The sequence below is a fragment of the Vipera berus genome (assembly GCF_964194415.1).
Source record: "Vipera berus genome assembly, chromosome: Z".
NCBI lineage: Eukaryota > Metazoa > Chordata > Lepidosauria > Squamata > Viperidae > Vipera > Vipera berus.
This window is the reverse complement of record NC_138205.1, coordinates 51,537,397-51,559,897: the sequence shown is the minus strand read 5'-3', so window position 1 is coordinate 51,559,897 and position 22,501 is coordinate 51,537,397. Positions and strand designations below refer to the sequence as shown.

The 22,501-nt window shown below is 39.4% G+C and overlaps 1 protein-coding gene across 1 annotated transcript in view; it reads right to left on the bottom strand.

Moving 5' to 3' along the window:
- Nucleotides 1-222: 222 nt before the first annotated feature.
- WNK4 (WNK lysine deficient protein kinase 4) overlaps nucleotides 223-22,501 on the bottom strand; it is a gene marked incomplete at its 5' end in the record, with an annotated part of 45,227 nt that continues 22,948 nt past the window's right edge. The window contains 18 exons of the mRNA XM_081342916.1: nucleotides 223-1,080; nucleotides 3,734-3,831; nucleotides 4,599-4,801; nucleotides 4,890-5,208; nucleotides 6,414-6,510; nucleotides 7,013-7,515; nucleotides 8,398-8,550; nucleotides 9,324-9,381; nucleotides 9,793-9,969; nucleotides 10,075-10,191; nucleotides 13,714-13,855; nucleotides 15,021-15,079; nucleotides 15,207-15,316; nucleotides 15,646-15,979; nucleotides 16,641-16,860; nucleotides 18,167-18,255; nucleotides 18,916-19,073; nucleotides 20,099-20,319. Coding sequence (XP_081199042.1) covers nucleotides 1,078-1,080; nucleotides 3,734-3,831; nucleotides 4,599-4,801; nucleotides 4,890-5,208; nucleotides 6,414-6,510; nucleotides 7,013-7,515; nucleotides 8,398-8,550; nucleotides 9,324-9,381; nucleotides 9,793-9,969; nucleotides 10,075-10,191; nucleotides 13,714-13,855; nucleotides 15,021-15,079; nucleotides 15,207-15,316; nucleotides 15,646-15,979; nucleotides 16,641-16,860; nucleotides 18,167-18,255; nucleotides 18,916-19,073; nucleotides 20,099-20,319 — 3,061 coding nt within the window. The 3' untranslated portion in view covers nucleotides 223-1,077. The remainder of the gene's footprint in view (nucleotides 1,081-3,733; nucleotides 3,832-4,598; nucleotides 4,802-4,889; nucleotides 5,209-6,413; nucleotides 6,511-7,012; nucleotides 7,516-8,397; nucleotides 8,551-9,323; nucleotides 9,382-9,792; nucleotides 9,970-10,074; nucleotides 10,192-13,713; nucleotides 13,856-15,020; nucleotides 15,080-15,206; nucleotides 15,317-15,645; nucleotides 15,980-16,640; nucleotides 16,861-18,166; nucleotides 18,256-18,915; nucleotides 19,074-20,098; nucleotides 20,320-22,501) is intronic.

Genomic DNA, 22,501 nt, shown 5'->3' with positions numbered 1-22,501 from the left:
GAAATACTTGGGGGAAGATAGGAATCAATGCCATGATTTCCTACTTGCAACACTTCCTTGTTTTTTCACTACCTGCTTCCCATTTTTTGAATCTAAATGGAGGAAAAAGGAATAGCTCTCCTAAAAGCTCTTGGCCTGAACACAACCTCAATGGGGAGCTTGGAATATAATAGTAAGTATTGTACAGGGAAGTGGGGAGGAAGGGTCAAAGAATCTGGACTGTTTTTCTCTGAATTATGTTTATTTATTTTCATTAAGTTCACATTTTTTATTTTGGCCAGGTTGATGTTGCCTTATGGAATATCAGCTTTCCTTTCAAAGCCTGTCTTTATATATTACGGTAGATGTACAAAGCCTCATGTACAAGGCTTTCACTCCAAAGTGCAGATACTCTTGTAAGAAAAGTTGAACCTCAATCAAGGCAATTTTTTCCAAAAGTGCAGAGGAGATCAAGTAGATTGCCACTGCTGTTGGGGCTCAACTTGCAGCTGAAGTAATGAGGAGAGGACCTATTTCGTTTAAGACTAAGGCATAGTCATTTCCCATAAGACAGCTGTTTAAAGATTTAGAGAAGCTTGAGGTGGCTTTGGGAATTAAGGAGAGTGACTAAGATCTATTCTAGGTCTTGATCTCCCTCTTATCAAGGCACTTAGACCTATAAAGCTTGAAGCATAAGGATTCCACTCCAGAGCATGAAAGATCCCATGGGGCTTTCTTTGCTTCTATTTTAATTGCATTCCTTTATAAGGCAGAAGCAGCAGAAAAGCATGCACATCTTGGCATTTTCATGAGAAATCCTCCCAAATCGCAGGGGCTCAGCATCCTTTGGCATATCTGAAGCTTAGAAACTCAGTAGCACTGCAGTGTTATCATCCTTATTTGTTTGGTGCAGATACAATTCTCAGAGGTATCAATTCTGTTCCTTTTATCAAGATATCTTTGCCATACTGAATAAGAGTGACTGCCCTTATAGTCAGAGCAAAAGGCATATGTTGCAGAAGGCCTTTTCATTCCATCCTTTTGAGGATGGGCAGCAGGCTGAGGTAGAATCCACAAAAGTATCCACCAATGGTCTGGTTACTGAAGAAATAAAAAATAATTTGTGAGAACAATGAATTTTAAATAGCACACATTGGATGTCTACTGTATTGCTGGTTGATAAAATGGTCTTACTTAATGTGCTAAGCCATAAAATGCATCATTTTTGTAGAGGTTATAATAAGATCATCCTTATTACTCAGCTATTACTATACTTCAACTCATAACATGCCTTGCTATTGATATTGCTGGCTAGGGCTGAGCTAATAGAAGTTTTAATTCTGGAGTGTCACAAGTGGTTCACTTCTGGATTCACATGATATTTGAATCTTATTATATGGTTTAATAGATTTGATTTAGCACAATATCTGTGTGGTTTATTTCATTTATCAAATTTATACAGCTGCCCATCTCAATGATGTGACTGGGTGGTGTATAATAAAACTAATAAAACATTTTTTAAATAACCATTAAGAACTATTAACCTAAAACTTTTAAATAATAATTAAAACAATGAACTTAAAATGCATCAAATCCCACATGCATTACCGTATTTTCTGGCGTATAAGATGACTTTTTAACCCATGAAAATCACCTCAAAGGTTGGGGGGGTCGTCTTATACACCCAGTCGTCTTATACGCTGGAAAATCAGCGAGCCCAGGAAGGCACGCCCTCCCCTCTCACTGTGTAGGAAGCAGGGCAGGCTGGCGTCTGGCGGGAGCCGGCAGGGCAGTCCTGCGCATGTGCGCGCTCCCCGGCTGTTAAGGAGCACTCCTTAGCAGCTGGGGAGTGCGCGCGTGTGCAGGACTGCCCTGCCAGCTCCCGCCCGACGCTCTTCCCTCTTGAGGCAGCATCGCTCCCCAGCTCCTAAGGAGTCCTCGGAGATGCTGCCTCCAGAGGGAAGGACTGCCCTGCCGGCTCCTGCCCGACGCCGGACGGCTCCGCCGATGCTGCTTCAAGAGGGAAGAGCGTGAGGCGCCTGCCATGGCTCTTGAGGCAGCATCCCCGAGGACTCCTTAGGAGCCGGGGAGTGATGCTGCCTCAAGAGGGAAGAGCGTTGGGCGGGAGCCGGCAGGGCAGTCCTGCACACGCGTGCACTCCCCGGCTGCTAAGGAGTGCTCCTTAACAGCCGGGGAGCGTGCGCGTGCGCAGGACTGCCCTGCCGCCTCCCGCCAGATGCCAGCCTGCCCTGCTTCCTCCACAGTGAGAAGGGAGGGCGTGCCTTCCCGGGCTCGCTGATTTTCCGGCGTATAAGACGAAAAATCTTGAAAATCATCTCAAAAGTTGGGGGGTCGTCTTATACGCCCAGTCGTCTTATACGCCAAAAAATACGGTATTTCATGGGCTCCGTTATTGTAGGGTCCCCAAGCCTGCTGAAAAAAAAATACTTTTAAAGAGATTTCTGGATTGCCAATAGGGTTTAATCTAATCTTGCCTTGAGGGAATGATACTCCAAACTGCTATGGGTGCTATGGCAGAAAAGGCTTGTTGCTGGGGTGCCATCAGATGGAACTATTTAGCAAATTGGACCCGTAACATGCCTTTCCTATCAGACCTAAATAGATGGCTAGATGTAACTTAGAAGAGGTATTATGTGTTATTTATTAACATGTGTCTAAGAAACCATAAAGGACGCGGTGGCTCAGTGGGTTAGGACGCTGAGCCTGTCGGTCAGAAGTTCGGCAGTTTGGCGGGTCGAATCCCGAGTGCCGCGTAACAGAGTGAGCGTCTGTTACTCGTCCCAGCTTCTGCCAACCTAGCAGTTCGAAAGCACGTAAAAATGCAAGTAGAAAAATAGGGACCACTACGGTGGGAAGGTAACAGTGTTCCGTGCGCCTTTGGCGTCTAGTCATGCTGGCCACATGACCACGGAGACGTCCTTGGACAAGTGCTGGCTCTTCGGCTTTGAAACGGAGGTGAGCACCGGCCCCTAGAGTGCGGGGGAACCTTTACCTTTACCTTAAGAAACCATGCATAGTACAGTACATTCAATCAAGAAAGTCTAAGGAAGATTTATATAATGGCATGATTTCTTTAGCCAGAATTTCAAGCTCCTATTCTATGCTACAGAAGCTGCCTTTTGCAATTGACTGACCAAAAAATAGAGAAAAATAATAAAAAATAAAACCGTACTCTGGGATTATAGAATTTAAACAGACAGAATAGGCTTAACAATTATTGAAAAGAAAAACAAGGAAGTCTGGATAATGGCTATGGCAATACTTGGAGACCGTAGAATAGAAGAGAAAGAACTGGAGAAAACCAGAAACTAACTGTAGACCTGCAAAACAGAATGACTGTGGCAAAAGAAAGCAAAGATACCAATAGTAATAGGCGCCTTAGGTGCAAAACCCTGGAGCACCACTTTAACACCAAAATTGCCAAAATCATCACCAGTCAGTAGCAAAAGGCAGCATTATTATTATTTTTTATCTCAACTTTTACATATAACTTAAGGCAACAAATATACCTGTAGATATAATGCCTAGGGAAAGATTGATCTAATTTCTTCAAACAAGAAAAAGGCAAGGTGGGTTCCACAAGACTTGCCTGCTCAACAGAGGCTAGTTAACTGCTGGCCTAGATCAAACATTCTCAAAACATTCTAGTGTTTCTCAAACTTGGCAAATTTAAGACACGTGGGCTTTAACTCCCAGAATTCCCAGCCAGCTGCTAGCCTAGTTCATTCCTTACCAGACATCCAATATCACTAGCAAACTTTACGCCTTTACTTTGTCGTTGTTCCTGGGAGGCAAGGCTGCTGCCACTCACAGAATTTCTCCTCATGATCCCTGCAGAGGTAATAATCACATTCATGAAAAGACAACTGTAATGTAAATCAATATATAAGTATAAAATAGATGGGAAGCTAACATTATTGTACAATATCACACACAATTACAATATGCATTTTATTTGCATTGGGACGGGGGGGGTGTTTTAAAAAAAATCTTTCCCACCCATCCATCGTACCAAAATCTTAATCAAGATGGTTTGTTTCTTCTAATATTAGAAACAAGGAAAGAGTTATTTTAATTACTGCAATGGGGTGAGTCGGGGTGGTTAAAATCTCCTCCCTTCTCAGGGATTTTATGTATCTGGAAGCAGGTAAGAGAATGAATGCCTGTACAATTTGTACTGTGAATGAGGCTAAAAAGTTGTATTTTGTCACTATTAAAGTGTTTTCACTGAGATCAGGCATGCAGTCCTGTTATTTCATTGAAACAGTTCTCCATAGATAGGTAGGTATTTATTTAAAATATAACAGGTTCTCAGTTTACAGATACCCAGGAAAAGCCTAGAGATTGTTAACAAAACAGCAGTGCTGAATAGTTTCCCACAAAACATTGAGCTGCTGTATATAGAATCAGGGTGGGGCATATTGTATGAGTTCTATATTCCTTCATCTGCCAAGGGCATTTTCCAAAGTGTCACAAGACATTTCTCATTTAAGTAGGCTTATTGAAATTTGCCTTACAACTAGATTAGTCAGTTAAGTCTGTAGCCATGGCTGTCCATTGCTTGCATGCACTTAGCACAGAGGTAAGAAAAGGCTTACCTTGGGGCTGCGCTGCGTCTGGGCGCTGTAGGCTGCTGCGCCTCAGGGGATTGAAGCTGCCCTTAGAGAGGCGGCGTTGGCGACTGGAAAGTATGGTGGCAGGTGATACAATTCCAGCAGGTGGCACCTTGCCAAGGCGGGCATAAAGCTCCTCTATTTCTTGTTTCTGCTGGGCCTGGAGCTTTTCCACTTCAGAGAGATGCCTGAGAGAAGGACAGAATGAAAGGGGATACTACTGAATGCAGTAGGGAAATTTTTTATTTACTGCCAAGTAGTACCAAAACTACTCACTTCTGGCGCAAGGCTTGTAGTTCAACCCAGACATCATCATCTTCTGTGCTGTCTGAATCATCACTACTGGGGTAGGAAGGGCTGTGTATATAATTCATCCAAACAATGTTGCCATGTGTGGGCTCTCCTTCCCCCTCTCCTTCTGCCACAGGAGTGGTGCCCTCCTCGCCTTCCTGCACAGGTGTTTCACCAGGAGATCCACTATCAGATTCAGAAGTACTTGAGATGTCAGGTCCATTGCCTTTGGGGGAAGATTCTGATGGGATATTCCGTGTGGGTGTCACCTGGAAACGCCCCAGGATTTGTGGCTTGGGGTCTCCTGGTAAAGAGAAACAAAGTATGAGGAAGAGCTGTAGGCAAATCTTCCTGTGGTATTTTTCAGTTGGCAACTTTTAAGATATATGAACATACACTCTTAGAATTCTCATCTAGATGTTACAGCTACCAGCCATTGCTCAAAGAATATCTTGAAGCTCAAGCAATGCTACTTAAAGTCACTGGACAACCTATGTAAGCTCTTCTCCCATGTGGGATGTGGAGAGGCTCACAGTATGTCTCCTTGTATGAAGTATCAAAAGGAACAAGAAGAAAGACTTTGTTATGGTCATAGACCCCATAGTTCCATGAAATCTATGGCCCGAAACAAGTAACAGAGAGCCAAGCAAAGGAAATAGAGTTGGAACTTTTGCCTCCCATTTCATTTGATTGATGCCCTGGCTGTGGCTCATTTTGAAAGCTGGTGAAAGGCCACGGCTTATATGGTGCTTATATACATGTTTCCATAAGAGTGGTAAACCTTCCCTGTAAAGTAAGACAATCAAGGTTTCAATGAGAGGGATACATCTGGAGCTCAGTTGTGGTGTCAAACAAAATCAAAATGAAAGCAAAAGGACTAGCTCGGGTCCTCTTCTCCCTCTCTCTTTTTACCATGCCTTGGAGAGCAGAAAAGCAGGAAAGTATGTTTTTAGAACTTTTCCACCATTCCACAAGTCTGCTGAGTACAGCAGCAGCCTTATGCTACCTGCAGCAACACAAAAACTAGCCATTGAGTCAAGTGATACTGGAAGAGAAAGGCACCAGGGAAGGCTTCTCAGGGACTGGAAGGGACAATCTTGCAGCCTGCAATGACCAATATTTACCAGTCAGACTACCCATTAAGGTCACTTAACCACATCAACAAAATGCAATCAAGCATGTGAAGTGGTTTTGCACAATTTGCAACTGTTGGATGGTACTGTCTTAGGAAGGGAACACAGTTTTATATCACTATAGCTAAGAATAATTTAAGCCTAGCTTGTAGCAATATTTGTAGAAGGTAGTGGCGTGTCAAAATTTGCAAGATGGCAGATGTAGCATTGTGATGCAAACCTTGCCCCTTTTGAACATGTATGCATCATCACATCTGGCACTGTGCTGATTTTGAGCTATCCACTATGGATGCTGCTTTGAGTCATGGCTTTTCACGACAGCAACCTGTAGAGGGTTCCAGATTTCCTGTTCCAATTCTTCTGAAACACTTCTTACCTTCAATGATGGTTGTGTATTCAGTAGAGGAACCATTGGAAGTAGATAGATCTGATATGGTTAATTGTGATCTGGACCAGGAAGAAACAGGAGCTACCTGTGGAGAAAGGGAAATAAATCAGCAGAAATCTTTCTATTTTTGGTCCATTCACCATGCAGTGGAATTCCAGTTTGTTTCTTCAAGAGATGTTTGTGTTATCCATTGATAATTCATTAAATCAGAGGATTAGCCTGGTATTCAGGCACTGCTAAAATAATGTACATCTGATCGTAATATGGAGAAGCTGCTACAATTAGGAATTCTCAATCAGTATTTAACTGAGGTTCCTATGGAGTTGAGATAAAGCTTCCAAGGAGTGTTCCTCTATTATAATAAAAAATCCCCATGCCCATTGTTAAAATTGCTAGCTTTTGATGACTAAATATAATACAAGCATTCACTATTCCCTAAAATGAACAAAATTCCATGTAGCAATGTTCCCATTTATGTTCACCCATCTTAATTAAATAATACATTTCAACAGTATCTTAGAACTGAGGCATGAGGATACAAGAGAGCCTCTTGTTTTCCCTCATCTATAGTCACACAAGATACTTACTGGATGGTTCTCAGAATTCCCGGCAATTGAGGTGACTGGAGATGGCTTAAAGCCTGGAGACACCACTGGCCCCAACATTCCATTGGCTAAGTGAACTGGTTTGGGGGAAGACACTAGCTCAGGATAGATAAAACGTACAGTAGTTGGGGTTGGTGGACATAGAACTGGTGGCTGTGGGACTGGAGAGGTATAGAGAGGCCCTGTCTGGGCAGTCCCTACAGATACTGCTGGGAGAAGTGACTGGGCCATACTCATCATAGCCAGAGAGAAGACATTGGCAAAGGAGTACAATGGGGAAGTAGAGGAAGGCCACATGGGGATAGGTGGTGCATGCACAGCAGTGCCAATGGATGGACCAATGGAAGTGCTTGCGGGTAATGTGGGGAGAACAGAATTTGGTGGTGAAATTGGTTGAGGGATGGGGACAAGGTAAGAGGGTGTTGTAGGAGTCCCTGGATACATATGGTAAGTTGGCCAGGTCTGTCCAGGTATACTGTTGACACCTGTAAGGAAAAAGGCACGTTGTCAGGTCAGTTGTCCTAGTAGCCAAGGAAGGGAAATCAGCTGTATCTCACTGGTTATGCATCATTGCAGAAAGTTTCCCCCTTGTTTGCAGAGCAAATGGGCCCTGTTCATTTTGTTCTTTCCTATCACCAATCAGCTTTATTTTCTAATTAATATTAAGTGGATCCCTTGCCCAATTTTTTTCCGTCAATGTCCATATTTTGCACCATGGGAACATAAAGTATGTGATGAATTTCGCATGGCAGCTTATATATTGATTTTGGATAACACCTTTTATTTCAAAAGGTTTAAAATATTTTTAAAAGAAATAGGGGGCTAAGAAAATAGTATAATATAGAGTGAGAGAGATGATGTATTGTGTTATATAATTCATTCAGATTTTTTCCACATTACTGGGATTAGTCTTGCCCCTGCCCAGATCACAAATAAGTAAACCATTTACAAGTTTTTTCAAATTCAAGAAAGCTAAAGTAAAGTTTCGTTCCTTCTGTTGTTGTTTTTAAAAAGCCTGGTTCATGTAGGATATTAGACTTCTCCAGATTATCCCTTTATTGTTGAATTATCTTATATCATTATGACCAGTACTACTTGCATGCAGTAACTTTTTCTCAGCTCAATCCACTCACAGAGTTGTTGTTGGGAAAGTTGGAAGGGGTGATATTATATACACCACCTTGGGTGGTACAACGTAGAGGCAGGAAGTAATAGTTGCCATCATCACTATCATCTTAGATATCTAGCCAATGTCTGGCATTTTACATCACTGGATAAAAATCCTTCAAGATAGCAAGCCTGGTTAGCTTCCCTAAATGCTATCTACGAAAATAGTATTTTATAACTAGAACTAACCACAGTTTTACCTGCAGATGTCATTGAGAGCAGTGGTTGCCCAATGTTTTGCGTAGTTGATGGGGGAAAGTTGGGGCTAAAGGGCTCATTCTCAGAAATTGCATCCACCACTGAAGTATGGATAGGTGATGACACAGGCTGTCCTGAATTATTGCAACCAAAATCTGTAAAAAGTTGAATACTTAGGATTCATATTTAGATCCTTTACTACAGATTAGCATCCCTTAATGAATATCCTTTAAGGCTGAGTCTTGCATCATTTCTAACTTTTACATTTGCTAAGTATTCATATTATTTTTGATAAGGTATAGCATTCAATCATGATGCCCTCTTTTCTCATCTTTTGACACACATTTATATTGTAAAGCAGCAGAAAGCAGAAAAACTCTGTTTCGATTTTTACTAAAACCATGAGAGTTGGCAATTGCAGCCTAATGTAAAAGTTATACACTTAGAATTAAATAATTCTGAGTTCACAAATATATTTGGTATACCCAAATTGAGTGGCGTTTATAGTGCTTCTGCATAAAAAATACTATCATTTATTCCAAGTATTCTTTGTTTCAGCAATACAATTAAAAAAAGATTGACAGCATATGAAAAAATATCATTCTTTTGTTAATTCCCAGGAATCTGTCTCCTGCTCTCCTGAACTTGTTTGAAAGTAATAGAATCCTAAGGGAAACTGTAATTCTCTGAATGTATCAATAGCTGGCTGTTAAATTTTGGAAAGATTTAACCTTCTATTCTTATAAATAACAAAGTCTAGCAGTAATATTATTTTGGGTTAAATTCTCAGAGAAGGACTTCAGTCCTATTTCTTCTCCTATTGCCTGTTAAGTTTCAGTATCTGATAGATCAGATCCAGTAAATGAAATAGCTTTTCAGGTAATAAGTGAAAAGTAATCTGGGTTGAGCAAATGTTACATTACATTACCAATAAGAGATGAGGATGAGGAGATGGAACACGAGAGGTCTTGCAGTGGCAACTCAGCCTAAAAGAAAACAGGAAAAAGGTAAAAAAAATCATTTAATAGATAATGAAATGAGGCCTCTCTGACCATGTGAAGAATGCTCTGTCCTTCTTAGCCATTATGATTTGGGATTAATGAAAAAAGACTCTTATTCAGTTTCCAGACAAATCTGAATTCTAGAACCTTTCTCAGTGACAAAGTACCTTAATGAAAGAGTCCTTAGCATTTTAAGATATTTTAGGATGAGTGAAGGAAAAGTCAAAGGAAAGATGGTTTATCTCTGAAGATCTGTTACTGTGCTCAGCTGATCAAAAAGATGAGGAGATACACCTGCTGCTCATTTGGAAAATAACAAAAATGAGCAAAGCATTTCTGGATGCTAAATAAATATTTTTTATCCTAATTCTCAATCAGCAAAGGCCTGAAACTCACTGAGAGAGCATTAGTAGCTGAAGTAGGAGATATACATTGCACATCAGGCTTGCCCACAGCCCCCTGTTCTTTGTTCAACTTATCCTTCTGGAGGAGTGCTTCTACACGCTGGATAATATCATGAATTCCCTGGATGAATCGTTCCTGTTCAGATTTCAGGATAAATTCCTTGGCAACCTGGAAAGCCAAAAGCATAGTCAAAACCAGAATTAAGGAGGTCACATCCTGCCCCCAGTTCCTACTGGTATAGATAATGTGAATAAAAGAAATCAATATCCATACCATGACAGCTGCGATTTCCTCAGGATTGTCTCCATCCAGGTCAAATTTGAAGGTGACCATCTTGTTATTATATGTTTGTAGTTGACACTCAACTACTTGATCGTTCTGATTTGGCATCTACAGAAATTGGGGGATTAGTGTTAGGGTTTCTGCTACCATAGCATGTGCAAGCAACACACACAGACACAGACACACACACACACACACACACAAACCCTGTGGCCAGATAGCGAATCCAGTCTTTTTGATGAGCTTAAAACTTTTCAAGGTTGAAAGATAGAAATTGCATGCCTTTTCCTTCTCTTTCCCTTCCACTACTTATTAGAACATGGGTGATTTGGAGAGGAATTATTCCTACCAGCATGTTAATCATATAAAAAGGTTTTTTCCTGCATACATTTACATGTATTTCTGCTGGGATATTTTAGAATAATACAACAAAGTAGATTGGAAGAAGCCTGATGCATGCCATTCAATTTACATAATTTTGTTATTTAGACTAAGAAAAGTCTCTACAGTAATATTCTGAATAATGCTATGATATTTGTATGATTGGTAAAAATTTTAAACATACCGGTACATACATAAAAGTTTTCTAAATTATGGAAATGCCATTGCTAAAAATGCTAAATTCCTCTGAAATGATTGTTTCTATATGCTAGAAAGGACCCTCTGAAAATCTGAAGGTCAGACAAAAATAAGTAGCTTTAAAGTACTGATCCCTCAGGCTAATTTCCTGAATTAATAAATGGGAAAATCCAGAGCTACCTGCCTAACTGAAGCTATAATGAGAATATTTGGAGGACATTCAAATAAGAAAGTAGGAGTCAGTAGGGTATAATGGTTAGTAACTGTGTAATGGCCTAGAAACCAGGAGCCTGACTTGTAGTCCCATCTTAGGCAACTCAGCTAGCTAGGTGACTTTCGGCCATTCACTCTCTCCTGGTTCAACCCACCTCACAAGGTTATTGTTGTGGGGAAAATAGAGGAAGGAATATTAGGTGTGTTCATCACCTTGAATTACTTATAAAGTAATAAAGGCAGGGTAAACATTTAATAATTAAAAGGTAATTTACTAGATGATCAAATCTTACAATAGCAGTTCTAAAAGGAGATATTTAGATTTTCATTTCAAATAAAATAATTGTAGAAAACTTGTTTTTTCCTGTTATTTACACATTTCTGTTCCTTGTATTGCAAAATAGTTCTTATATGTATATGTTAGAAGAGAGAGGAGATTCTAATCAGGACAGCAGGAACGTAAGTACATAATAGATTAAATAAGGTATTTCCTCTATTGATATAGCATGCATTACACTTCAATTCAACTCACTTCCACAAATTACTGGGGGTTTTTTGTTTAAAAATCAGTTTACAGGGCTAAGGCAGTTTGGCCCTAAATGCAGACTTTCAGGTATTTATGAAACAAATAATTCTCTATTATATGAAAAAGAAGTTGAGAGGTGAAAGGCATAATAAGAGAAAATATATGTTACTCACTAAAAATATTAATGGTGATTGTTGTTAACATTTTCCACATTCCCATATTTGATGGAAAAATAAATATTAAGTATAGCTTTATACCTTACCTTAATCAGTATTTAATTTCCTTGCTGCCTAATTGTAAATATCATTTGATCAAATAATGTTTTTCTCTTACACTTGAAAGATATATATAGTCATGTAACCAAGAAATCCAGGCAAATGTCTACCAAAGTCTGTGTGTAAACATATAGTACAAGGAATGAAATACAACTGCTTATCTATTAGTTTCTGAAATCTAATTCTTATTACACTGTACTCGATGAGGATATTGGTTAAAGGAAGATAAGGCTGGTAAGTCACTTTGGATCTTTCCCATTTGAACCTAAATGTGGCAACCTCCCTTTTCTACCATGTTCCCATTATTTCATCTTTGTATCCTCAGACCATGAATGAGTAAGATGGTCTTAAGTCATTCTTAGTGGTATCAGTGTTATTCTGATACCATCCATGCGGAACCTCAAATTATATTAAATCTATCAGGCTTTAACACTCATTGCCTTGGAGGGAATTGCAAGAATCAGCAAGAAGACAGCAAATGTCACAGTGGTTAATCTGGCTCTAGAATTGCTGGGTAGCAAATCAACATAGTAAAGGGAAAAGGCCATAAACAAATTATGCAACTTAATACTGTGTCCTCTCTTCATGATTTAAGAAAATGTACCCTGGTTCTAGATTGGATAGACATAATTAAATTTTATCCCAAATTGCTTGGTTCCAAATTTTCATATAGACCCAGCATGGAGTAATGATTAAGGCACTCAGTTAGAAACCAGAAGATGCGAGTTCTATCCCTGCCTTAGGCCCAAAGCCAGCTGGGTGACCTTGGAATGGTCATTCTCTCTCAGTCCTAGGAAGCAGGAAGTAGCAAACAACTTCTGAAATCTTGCCAAGGAAATTGCAGAGACTAGTGCAGGCAATCGCCAGGAGTCAATACGACGTATAGGCACTAAATATAATTCTCATGAACAAATAATGAGAAAGCTTTTGTTCTAGTATGCAAAACTATCACAGCAATACAGGTAGTCCTTGGCTTACTACAACAACGGAGCCCAAAATTTCTGTTGCTAAGTAAGAAATTTATTAAGTGAGTTTTACAACATTTCTTGCCACATTCATTAAGTGAATCAATGCAATTGTTCAGTTAGTAACACCATTGTTAAGTGAATCTAGCTTCCCCATTGATTTTGCTTGTCAGAAGGTTGCAAAAAGGAATCACATGACTCTGCAACCATCATAAATATGAACCAGTTACCAAGCATCCAAATGTAAATCACATGACCACAGGGATGCTGTAATGGTCATAAATATGAAAAATGGTCATAAGTAACTTTTTTGGTGCTGTTGTAACTTCAGGCAATCACTAAATGACCTGTTGTAAGTTGAGGACTACCTGTATTTGGGCTAGATTATGAACCTCACTGTACTCTCACTTCAAGACATTGTGACTACAATTACATTTAAGAAGCCCAGGATAGTTCCTGGTTCTGACAGTTGTCTGGATGAATGAATTACCTATGCATGTTTTTCTGTGTCTGTATACAGGTTTATATGTATGATGTATATATGACGTACATGTAATATATACCATGCCGTTTATATCTTAGGGCAATTATATTTTGAGGCCTGTTTAAATAGAATACCATTCCCCAGTTTCAATAATGGTAACATTACAATCTTTCTTAATCCTGGAAAATATGTTCTAGTTATAAATTTATTTTCCTTATTAAGTTGATTTTAACAGCTATAGTCCCATAAATTACAGAATACTGGACTTTTTGTGCATGAGGGATAGCCAAGTGGGTTCTACAACACAGAAAGAATGAATCTACAGATGATTTGTATTTGCATATTGTTATGTATTTATCAATGTTTGAATTAGTCATTTTGTTCTTTTTTCCTGACAAATGTGTAAAAAAGACAACTTTCTGGAGTTTTGTTTATGATTATAATTTTCCAGGCCTATGTTTTACTTTTTCCACTTTTAATATCACCTCACAATCTTAGTACAGCTATATCTACATAAATCCTTTTTCTACCATTGTCTGTTAATTAGTATTATTAAAACATAAGGCTGTTACAAGTGATAGCACTCACATTAGTAATGCGCAGACGAGATCGAGCACGACGGCGCAGCAGCCTTCCAGAGACTCGCTTGGCCAGGGACTTTGATCTGTCCTCACTTGCAGAGAGACCCTCATAGCCATCACTCAAGCCAGATGCCACATCAGATGTGTAACTATTCCCAGATGAGGAGGAGGAGGAGGAGGAGGAGGAGGAAACAAATTAGAAATGTGATCAGTTTGGATGTATCATAAAATTCATCTCACTTCCTGTCCTTTCTAAATTTCTTGTTTCAGGCAAAGTTGAGGCTTTCAAGAAATGGTCTTAATTTCTGCTGAGAGAGAATATGAACAAATTGTCCTCACCAAACTTTGTTTTGGCCAAAATGAAATTCCAATGAAGTCATTCTGTGAATGTGAGCATTTTCTTTCTCTAGGAGAATCTGCCTGTCATGTTCCTTGATCCTCTCTCTTTTTTTCTCCATTTAGTAACAGTTTGGGGAAAGCCCTTGAGAATAGTTTTGCTGTTTGTTGTGTATTCTAGATTTAGATCGATTGAGCCCCTTGGTGAAACAAATACCTTTTTTACTTTTCTTTTTGTTTCAGATAGCACTATCTGTTTGGACTGGGAAAATAAAATCAATAACTGGTAAACTTCAAATAGAGAGAGCAAGCTCAGACAGGCTACACCAGAGTTCTATTGTTGGTTAGCTTGGGCTCAGTAATGGCTATCAGAAGGTGCTCCATACAGCCCAATACATATTTGGCATCCCCAAATGGCAAAGACAAAGTTGTTGAATCATGGTGCATTGGAAGCTATTTAATGTATTTATTTAAGAACACTTATAAACCTGCCCAACTCACTCTCAGTGACTCTGGGTGGTTTACAAGGATAAAAAACCAATATAAAAACAACACGAAGCAATAAACCCCTACCCTCCTGGCAACAACAACCAGTCAATTAAATAAGCCACTTGATGGACTCCATCCTACTCTGGGTGCCCCACATTCACCAGGTCTTCAGAGCCTTGTAAAAGACTGTCAAAGTGGGGGCTAATGTTATCCCTGTGGGGATGATGTTCTAACTTATTTAGAAATTAACTGAAGTAGGGCTGTTGTGAAGACAAGCACTAGAGGGGGAAAGTCCGATACATAACACAAGTTTAAAAAGCACATTTTCCTGAGTAATCTCTATAGACGTTATCTTTATTCTAGGGAATTCAGCTTTATTTATCTCTGTGCAGTGTATGTTATGGTTCAGAAAAGAAAGCAAGCAACAAGATTTTGTTCACTCTACATTTTGAGTCATAGCCCATAGCAGCTAACCTGAAACTCTCCTACCTGTCGACAGGGGAAGAGATGTCACTGATGGAGACAGGATCCAGGCTCACAGCAATGGTCTGTGGATATAAAGAGGGAAAGGAAAGTTGCAATACCAAGCCAGTTCACCTTCTCTCCATGTCTAAGCCATATGCATTAGTGTCACCCAATGCAGCTGTGTATGCCAGAGACAGAATTTCCACTCACTGAAGCAAAGGAATGTTCCGAAACAGTTATTGGGCTAGAATGACTCTGCAGCTTGTCAGGCAACTCTACAAATCCAGAAGAACTTAAGTATCCATCAGTTTCACAATCAGCTGTGGAGGAAAAAGGAGAGAGGTAAAATAAGATTTGACTGCATCTAATCTGGTGGCCTTTTCCAGTTAATTGCCAATTTTGCCCAGCTTCTTTGAAAATGTCAGACCCCCCTCAAGGACAAACAGAGAGCAAAAAATCTCAGCGAAAACTGAGAGCAATACTTAAAAGTTGCAAGCTGAGGTTTTCAGGATGCTGTATTACACAGCCAAGTCATATTTCAAAATGCTTCTCTGTCAGGGAATTATAGAAACCGTGGTCCATTATACTGGAGGGCATTGGTTATATAGTCATTGGTTGAAGAGAGAGATAACAAAATGGGTGTGCTTACATGTGGCAGAGGAATAGTTAGGATGATACTGGAATGGCTGATGCTGATCAACCTCTGGCTCTTCTGGCTCTGGGGGAAAACTTGATCCAAGGGCAGAATCGGCAGACCCCGGTGTAGTGGGGGTTGAGGTCTGGACAGGACTGAGAGGCGAGGGGGAATCCAGGTCCAGCAAATGCAGGATATCAGGAGTCATTGCCAGAGATTGCTCCTGACGCTTCTGCTGTTCCTGAGCTTGTTTGGTCTTCTCACGCTGGCGCTTGATAGCAAGAACGCGCTCTCGCACAGCTTTGGCCACTGGCTTGTAGTCTGCCTCACACACAAAGCCTAAAACCACCTGCATGATGGGTCAGTCATATGGAGTAGGAAGGAGGGCAGAGCAGAAAGATAGAAAACAGAAGGACAGTCAGACATAGCCATACATCTTGCCGGCCATCTGCAGTACTGTCCTCAGAGCAGGCTCTCTTGTAGATGTGTAATTAAATTGTAGGGTTATAATCAATGTGTAATTAAATTGTAGGTGAGTGTGAGATAGGTCTGTGGTTAGATATATTTACACACAGAAATCTTTGGCAGTGTGAGCAATTCCTGAGCTATTAGCAGACAGCAAGTTAGGCTTATATTGATATTTCCAGAAAAATTTGCATTCAATGTGACATTGTAAGGGAACAGATAAAGACTAGATCTCAACTGTGATAATTCTCATGGGGCAGACTGCAGTGTGACAGAAATGATTGTGTGAAACTACTGTGATTTTAAAATACACATTTGAATAAATAATGATTATTCATATGTTAGGATATGATACTAACATCACAAGGGTTAATGGACAGCAACTTCCCTTAAAAGATGTACCATTCTTAGGACATGCTGGTACAAAGTGCAGACAGAAAAATTAAAGACAGAGATGGCTCTACTTTAAATCTCTTATTTATAAAACATTCTAACCTGGAAAGATTTGGAGAAATAGTAGAGAAATGAATGACAGTAAGGTGTACCATTTCTTGGGCAACTTCCTCAGCCACATCCTTATATAGCTCGAAGTAAAACTCCAAGGCATTGTTGTCCTTGTACTTTCCATGCAGTTTTTTAGTGTCATCCATCCGTAGCCAAAGCTTCAAAGTGGTCTTAATACCATCATCCTCTTCAGCTAGTTCAACGTGGACTCCTGTATCCTCATGGAAGAAGGAGTGGTCTAGAAGATCCTGGATGGTATATCTGCAGGGAAGATAGGGAAACAAGTTGAATTTAAACTATTCTGCAAAATGAAGGTAACAGAAAGTAAGTTTGGATTCACAGATTGTTATTTCAATATTACTTAAAAGAGATACCTAGGCCAGGATCTTCATACAGTAAGTATATGAACATCAATCTGTTCCATGCCTTTAACTACACAAACTTAAAATCTTCCAGTTATAAGCAGCATAGAAAAACAGCAAAATACAAAGTTCGGAGCATAAAGTTCAGTATGAGATTTAACTTGGCGGAAGGAAAAGAAAGGAAGCTATGATCCATACAGCCCCTTTTTTGTTAGATAGCCTGCTCACTATTCAGCCAGTTGTGAATGTCTGAAACTGTTGTTTGGGGCTCAAGAAAGCAGAAAGCAGACCAACCCATCCTACTATCTAACTGTCTCCATGACACTGCTGTCTCCTACAGTTTGTACAGGTAATCTCTGAAGTAGCATTAAAGAGTCTGAAAGTCTCAAATTCCAAGGGAATTTGAGATTTAGGCTGAGAGTACTTTAATTAGTGATCCAGTATTTTATGTCCACCCTGACGATAGGCATATCTCAAATTGCAATGCATTTGAACTACATGCTATTTTGAATCTTTGCATTGAGTTGTCTGCCTGGGAAAATTTTAAAAAAACTTTTCCCCCAATTTGGCTGTCAGGTTCTGCTAAGATTTTAAGTGATTTCTAAAACAAGAATACAAGTAGTTCTTGACTTACAACTACAACTACAAAATTTCTATTGCTAAGCAAGACAATTGTTAAATGAATTTTGCCCCATTTTACAATCTTTTTTGCCACAGATATTAAGTGATTCACTGCCGTTGTTAAGTTAATAACATGATTGTTAAGTAAACCTGGCTTCCCCATTGACTTTGTCAGATTGCAAAAAGTGATCAAGTAACCCTGGGATCTTGCAACTGTCATAAATGCATGTGACCATGGGGATGCTGTAACAGTTCTAAGTGTGATTTTTTTCACACTTACAACTGTTTTTCAGTGTTGTTGTAACTTCAAATGGTCACTAAACAAATGGTTGTAATTTGAGGACTACTGTATTATAAATAGGCAGTGAATTTTTTCTATCCATTCCTTATCTAGGTCTGCCCATAATTTCTACCCATATCTACTCAGATTACTTTTGATTACTTTACCAGATATTATGGAATTTTTAAAAGGGGTGCAATATGCACTTTTGCACCCACAGGCAGACATGCATGTACAAGCCACAAAACATCAACAATATTCATTGATTTAGCATAATCACATAAGCAACTATGCTGTTCCCTACCTTTCATTTTTGTTCATTCGGATACAACCTTCAATTATCTCCTTTAGTTCAGGCACCTTCACCTTGTAAAAACTGTTTGGTTTCATACCCTGTTTTGAGAAATAAGAAAGAGGATCAATTTGGGGTGGGGGGTAGAAGGGAGAATAATATAGGCATTCAATCCCTTCTCCTCTTATGACGATGAATCTTGCTTGCCTTTCCTGCTATGGAGAAAAAAGGCAGTTGCTTAGCTCTTTTCTGTAAAACTTTCTATTTACCTGGGCCAACACCCTAAACTAATCTGGATGCCTGGAACCCATTTCAGTTTTCAATCAATTTTCTATTAGAATAAAAATAATTCCAAAATGGGATGCAATAAAATAGACTAAATTAACTCTGACTCTGGCCAATGGAACAAGACTTCTATCTAAAATATGAATGTTTTCAAATAGGTTGGATTCTCATTTATCATCTCTTTTTACCAATTTAAATCTCAAATTAATATGAAATATAATGTTACAAGAAAAGCATTTGGCCAGAAACTAGGAGCAGAGAGTTGCACTCCTCATAAATTCAACCCAATTTTATTGCCATAGCTGCTCTTCACTGGTCCTAATTAGCAAAATGTTATTCTAAATCCAAAATTGCACTATAACTCAGATTCCTTAGAAAGTAATCATGGGAAAGTTCCTTTCCAATGCATAAGGACACTGCAAGAGATGGAGCCAAGAATGTAGAGAAATGAGAGAAGGTGGAGGTTGTTATCTTACCGAGGTAACCTTACGATAGATCTGCGCGGCATTCTGGCATTCTGAATAGGGGTATTCTGAGGTTGCCATTTCAAGCATGCACATGCCAAAGGCATAAACATCCACTGCTTCATCATATTTTTCTTCATACATCTCTGGAGCCATGAATTCAGGGGTTCCTGGAAAAGGAAGGAAAGGATTTACCTGAGACTCAGACCTTTAAGTGAAATCATGGCAGCATCCAGGACTTCTGAAATTAAAAAAAATCTTTAAACCATCTCCAGTTAACATCTCAGCCAATAATGCCCAGATCTACAACGTTTTTAAACAGGCCCTGGGCAAAACCATTCATATTTAACCATGAGATATACAGGTAATTCTTGACTTATGACCACCGTTGAGCCCAAAATTTCTGTTGCTATATGAGACACTGGTTAAGTGAGTTTTGTCCCATTTTACGAGATTATTGAGCTCATTTGTTAAGTGAATCACTGCAGTTGTTAATAACATGGTTGTTAAGTGAATCCAGCTTCCCCATTGATTTTTCTTGTCAGAAGTTCACAAAAGATGATCACATGACCCCTGGACACTGCTGTCATAAATATGAGTCAGTTGTCAAGAGTCCAAATTATGATCATGTGACCACGGGGATGCTGCAATGGCAATAAGTGTGGAAAATAGTCATAAGTCTCTTTTTTTAGTGCTGTTGTAGCTCTGGTCACTAAATGAATTGTTGTAAGTCAAGGACTATCCATATAAAGGCTATAAATGACCCATTTAGCTCAAGGGCAACAGTAATACATTATCCAAGCAGGCTTCTGAGAATCAAGAAATACTTAAAGTACCGATTCTGTCCCATAAGGTTTTGCTTAAAAGATTGTATCTTCCATAGGAAATTCAGAATAGGACTTGACAGGACAGGACAGAATAGAATTCTTTATTGGCCAAATGTGATTGGACACACAAGGAATTTGTCTCCAGTGCATAAGCTCTCAGTGTGCATAAGCTCTCAATTCCAACAAATTTCTGTCTTTTAATACTACCATCAACTCATGTTTATTTCCAAACTTTGGAAGCAAATAGATCCAAATATTTTAGAAGGGTAATCCTAATAATTATTGTTACTGAATATAGTTTTAAAGATGAATGGATACATAAAGTAAGATCAATATATTCTGCTACACACTCTTTACCCATCAAGTACCTATGACACTCTTGGCAAATGAAGCACGCTTGAGTGTGGCCAGACCAAGATCTCCAATTTTAACTGAGCCAGTAGGTCCTGTAATAAAGACATTATCACATTTCAGGTCCCGATGGATGATTGGAGGGGATCGTGTGTGTAGAAAATGGAGTCCTCGAAGAATTTGTCTGCTCCATCTCTGAAGAACTTTCATCTTCATCTCCTTGAATCGCTTCAAATATCTACAAAGAGAAAGAGAGATTGATCTGGTTCAGAGCCACTTCATCATCATCATTGACTGAGGGCCACGATAGGCAGAACCTGGATGTTTTCAAAATACCAAAGGTAATTGATGAGTAAGAGCCCCCAAAACAGTGTTCCCAAACAACCCCATAATGCCTACTCAGTGATATAACCATATGCTGACGGTTAGAAGTTTAATAGAAAATTAAAAGAAAGGGGAATAAAATGAAGTTTCCTTATCTTTGAGTTTTCTGAAGTTCTGTGAAAGAATAAAAATAAACCAAGATAAAATTTCCAATTTCATTGTTTTAGAAATATTTCTCTTTTATGATTTTAATGCATTTAATTGTGTAAGCTGTCCAGAGTCATTTATGAGATGGGCAGCAAATAAATTTGAATGAATGAATGAATGAATGAATGAATGAATGCCATGTAGTTCATGAAAGGACCCTAGAAAAACAACCCACTGAGAAGATAATAACAACAACAACAACAACAACAACAACAACAACAACAACAATAATAATAATAATAATAATAATAATAATAATAATAATAATTAGTAGTAGTAGTAGTAGTAGTTGGAAGGGACACTGGAGGTCATCTAGTCCAACCCCCTGCTCAGGCAGGAAATCCTATACCATTTCGGACAAATGGCTGTCCAGTCTCTTCTTAAAAACTTCCAGTGTTGGAGCATTCACACCTTCTGGAGGCAGGTTGTTCCACTGGTTAATTGTTCTAACTGTCAGGAAGTTTCTCCTTAGTTCTAGGTTGCTTCTCTCCTTGATTAGTTTCCAACCACTGCTTCTTGTCCTGCCTTTGGGAGCTTTGGAGAATAGCTTGAGTCCCTCCTCTTTGTGGCAGCCCCTGAGATATTGGAACACTGCTATAATGTCCCCCCTCATCCTTCTCTTCATTAAACTAGACATACCCAATTCCAGCAGCCGTTCCTTATATGTTTTAGTCTCCAGTCCCCTAATCATCTTTGTTGTTCTTCTCTGTACTCTTTTTAGAGTCTCAACATCTTTTTTACATCGTGGTGACCGAAACTGGATGCAGTATTCCAAGTGTGGCCTTACCAAGGCATTGTAAAGTGGTATTAATACTTCACGTGATCTTGATTCTATTCCACTGTTAATGCAGCCTAGCACTGTGTTGGCTTTTTTGGCAGCTGCAGCACACTGCTGGCTCATATTTAAGTGATTGTCCACCAGGACTCCGAGATCCCTCTCACAGTTACTACTATTGAGCAAGGTACCCCCTATGCTATACCTGTACATTTGGTTTTTCTTGCCTAAATGTAGAACCTTACTTTTTTCACCACTGAATTTCATTTTGTTAGATAGTGCCCAGTGTTCAAGTCTGTTGAGATCCTCCTGTATCTTAAGCCTGTCTTCTGGAGTGTTGGCTATTCTTGCCAGCTTGGTGTCGTCTGCAAACTTGATGAGTTCCCCATTTATCCCTTCGTCCAAATCATTGATGAAGATGTTGAAGAGCATGTGAGGACACTCTGACCACAATATCTATCATCCGACTGATGATCAGAGTTGATTCAAGTAATCTAGCTGGCTATCTGCTGTCTCCTTCTTCCTGCTCCACGTGCATCCCTCCCAAAGTTGCGCTCTTGGTGGAAGATGACAATCATCTGAAATACAGTGCACCAATCTTTGGTTCAGACATACCTCCAGAACTGATTATTAGAAACTATACGAATTGCAAATTCAAACTTATTTGTAGTCTGGAGGAATTCACCTTAATGTGGCCAATTATCTTTGAAAGAAAAACTTTCTTTCATTGTCCTACAATGTAGCACAGTCCTCATTTGAATCACATTCCCACACTGATTTATGGCAAGCACTGTCTTTGCAAGCAATTAGCATCTGGAGAGATGGTTTGTTGGTTAGAAATTAAAGAAAACATGCAGGAAATCTGAAGACCTCGGTTCAGACACTTTTCTTCAGAGTAAAGATGAAAGTATCAGGCAATCTTTGAAATGTTTTCTAGAGAAGCAGCAATGCAATTAATATTTTGCTGCATAATGACCCTTTGTGTGGCTTGTAGACCTGTCCTTTAAGACAGGCTATGGGCTAAAAAAATGCCATTTCCTGAAAAAAAACACCCAACATAGCCCCTTCAAGGCTGCTTTTCATCCCAGGCACCCATTCCCATCCAATCTATTCT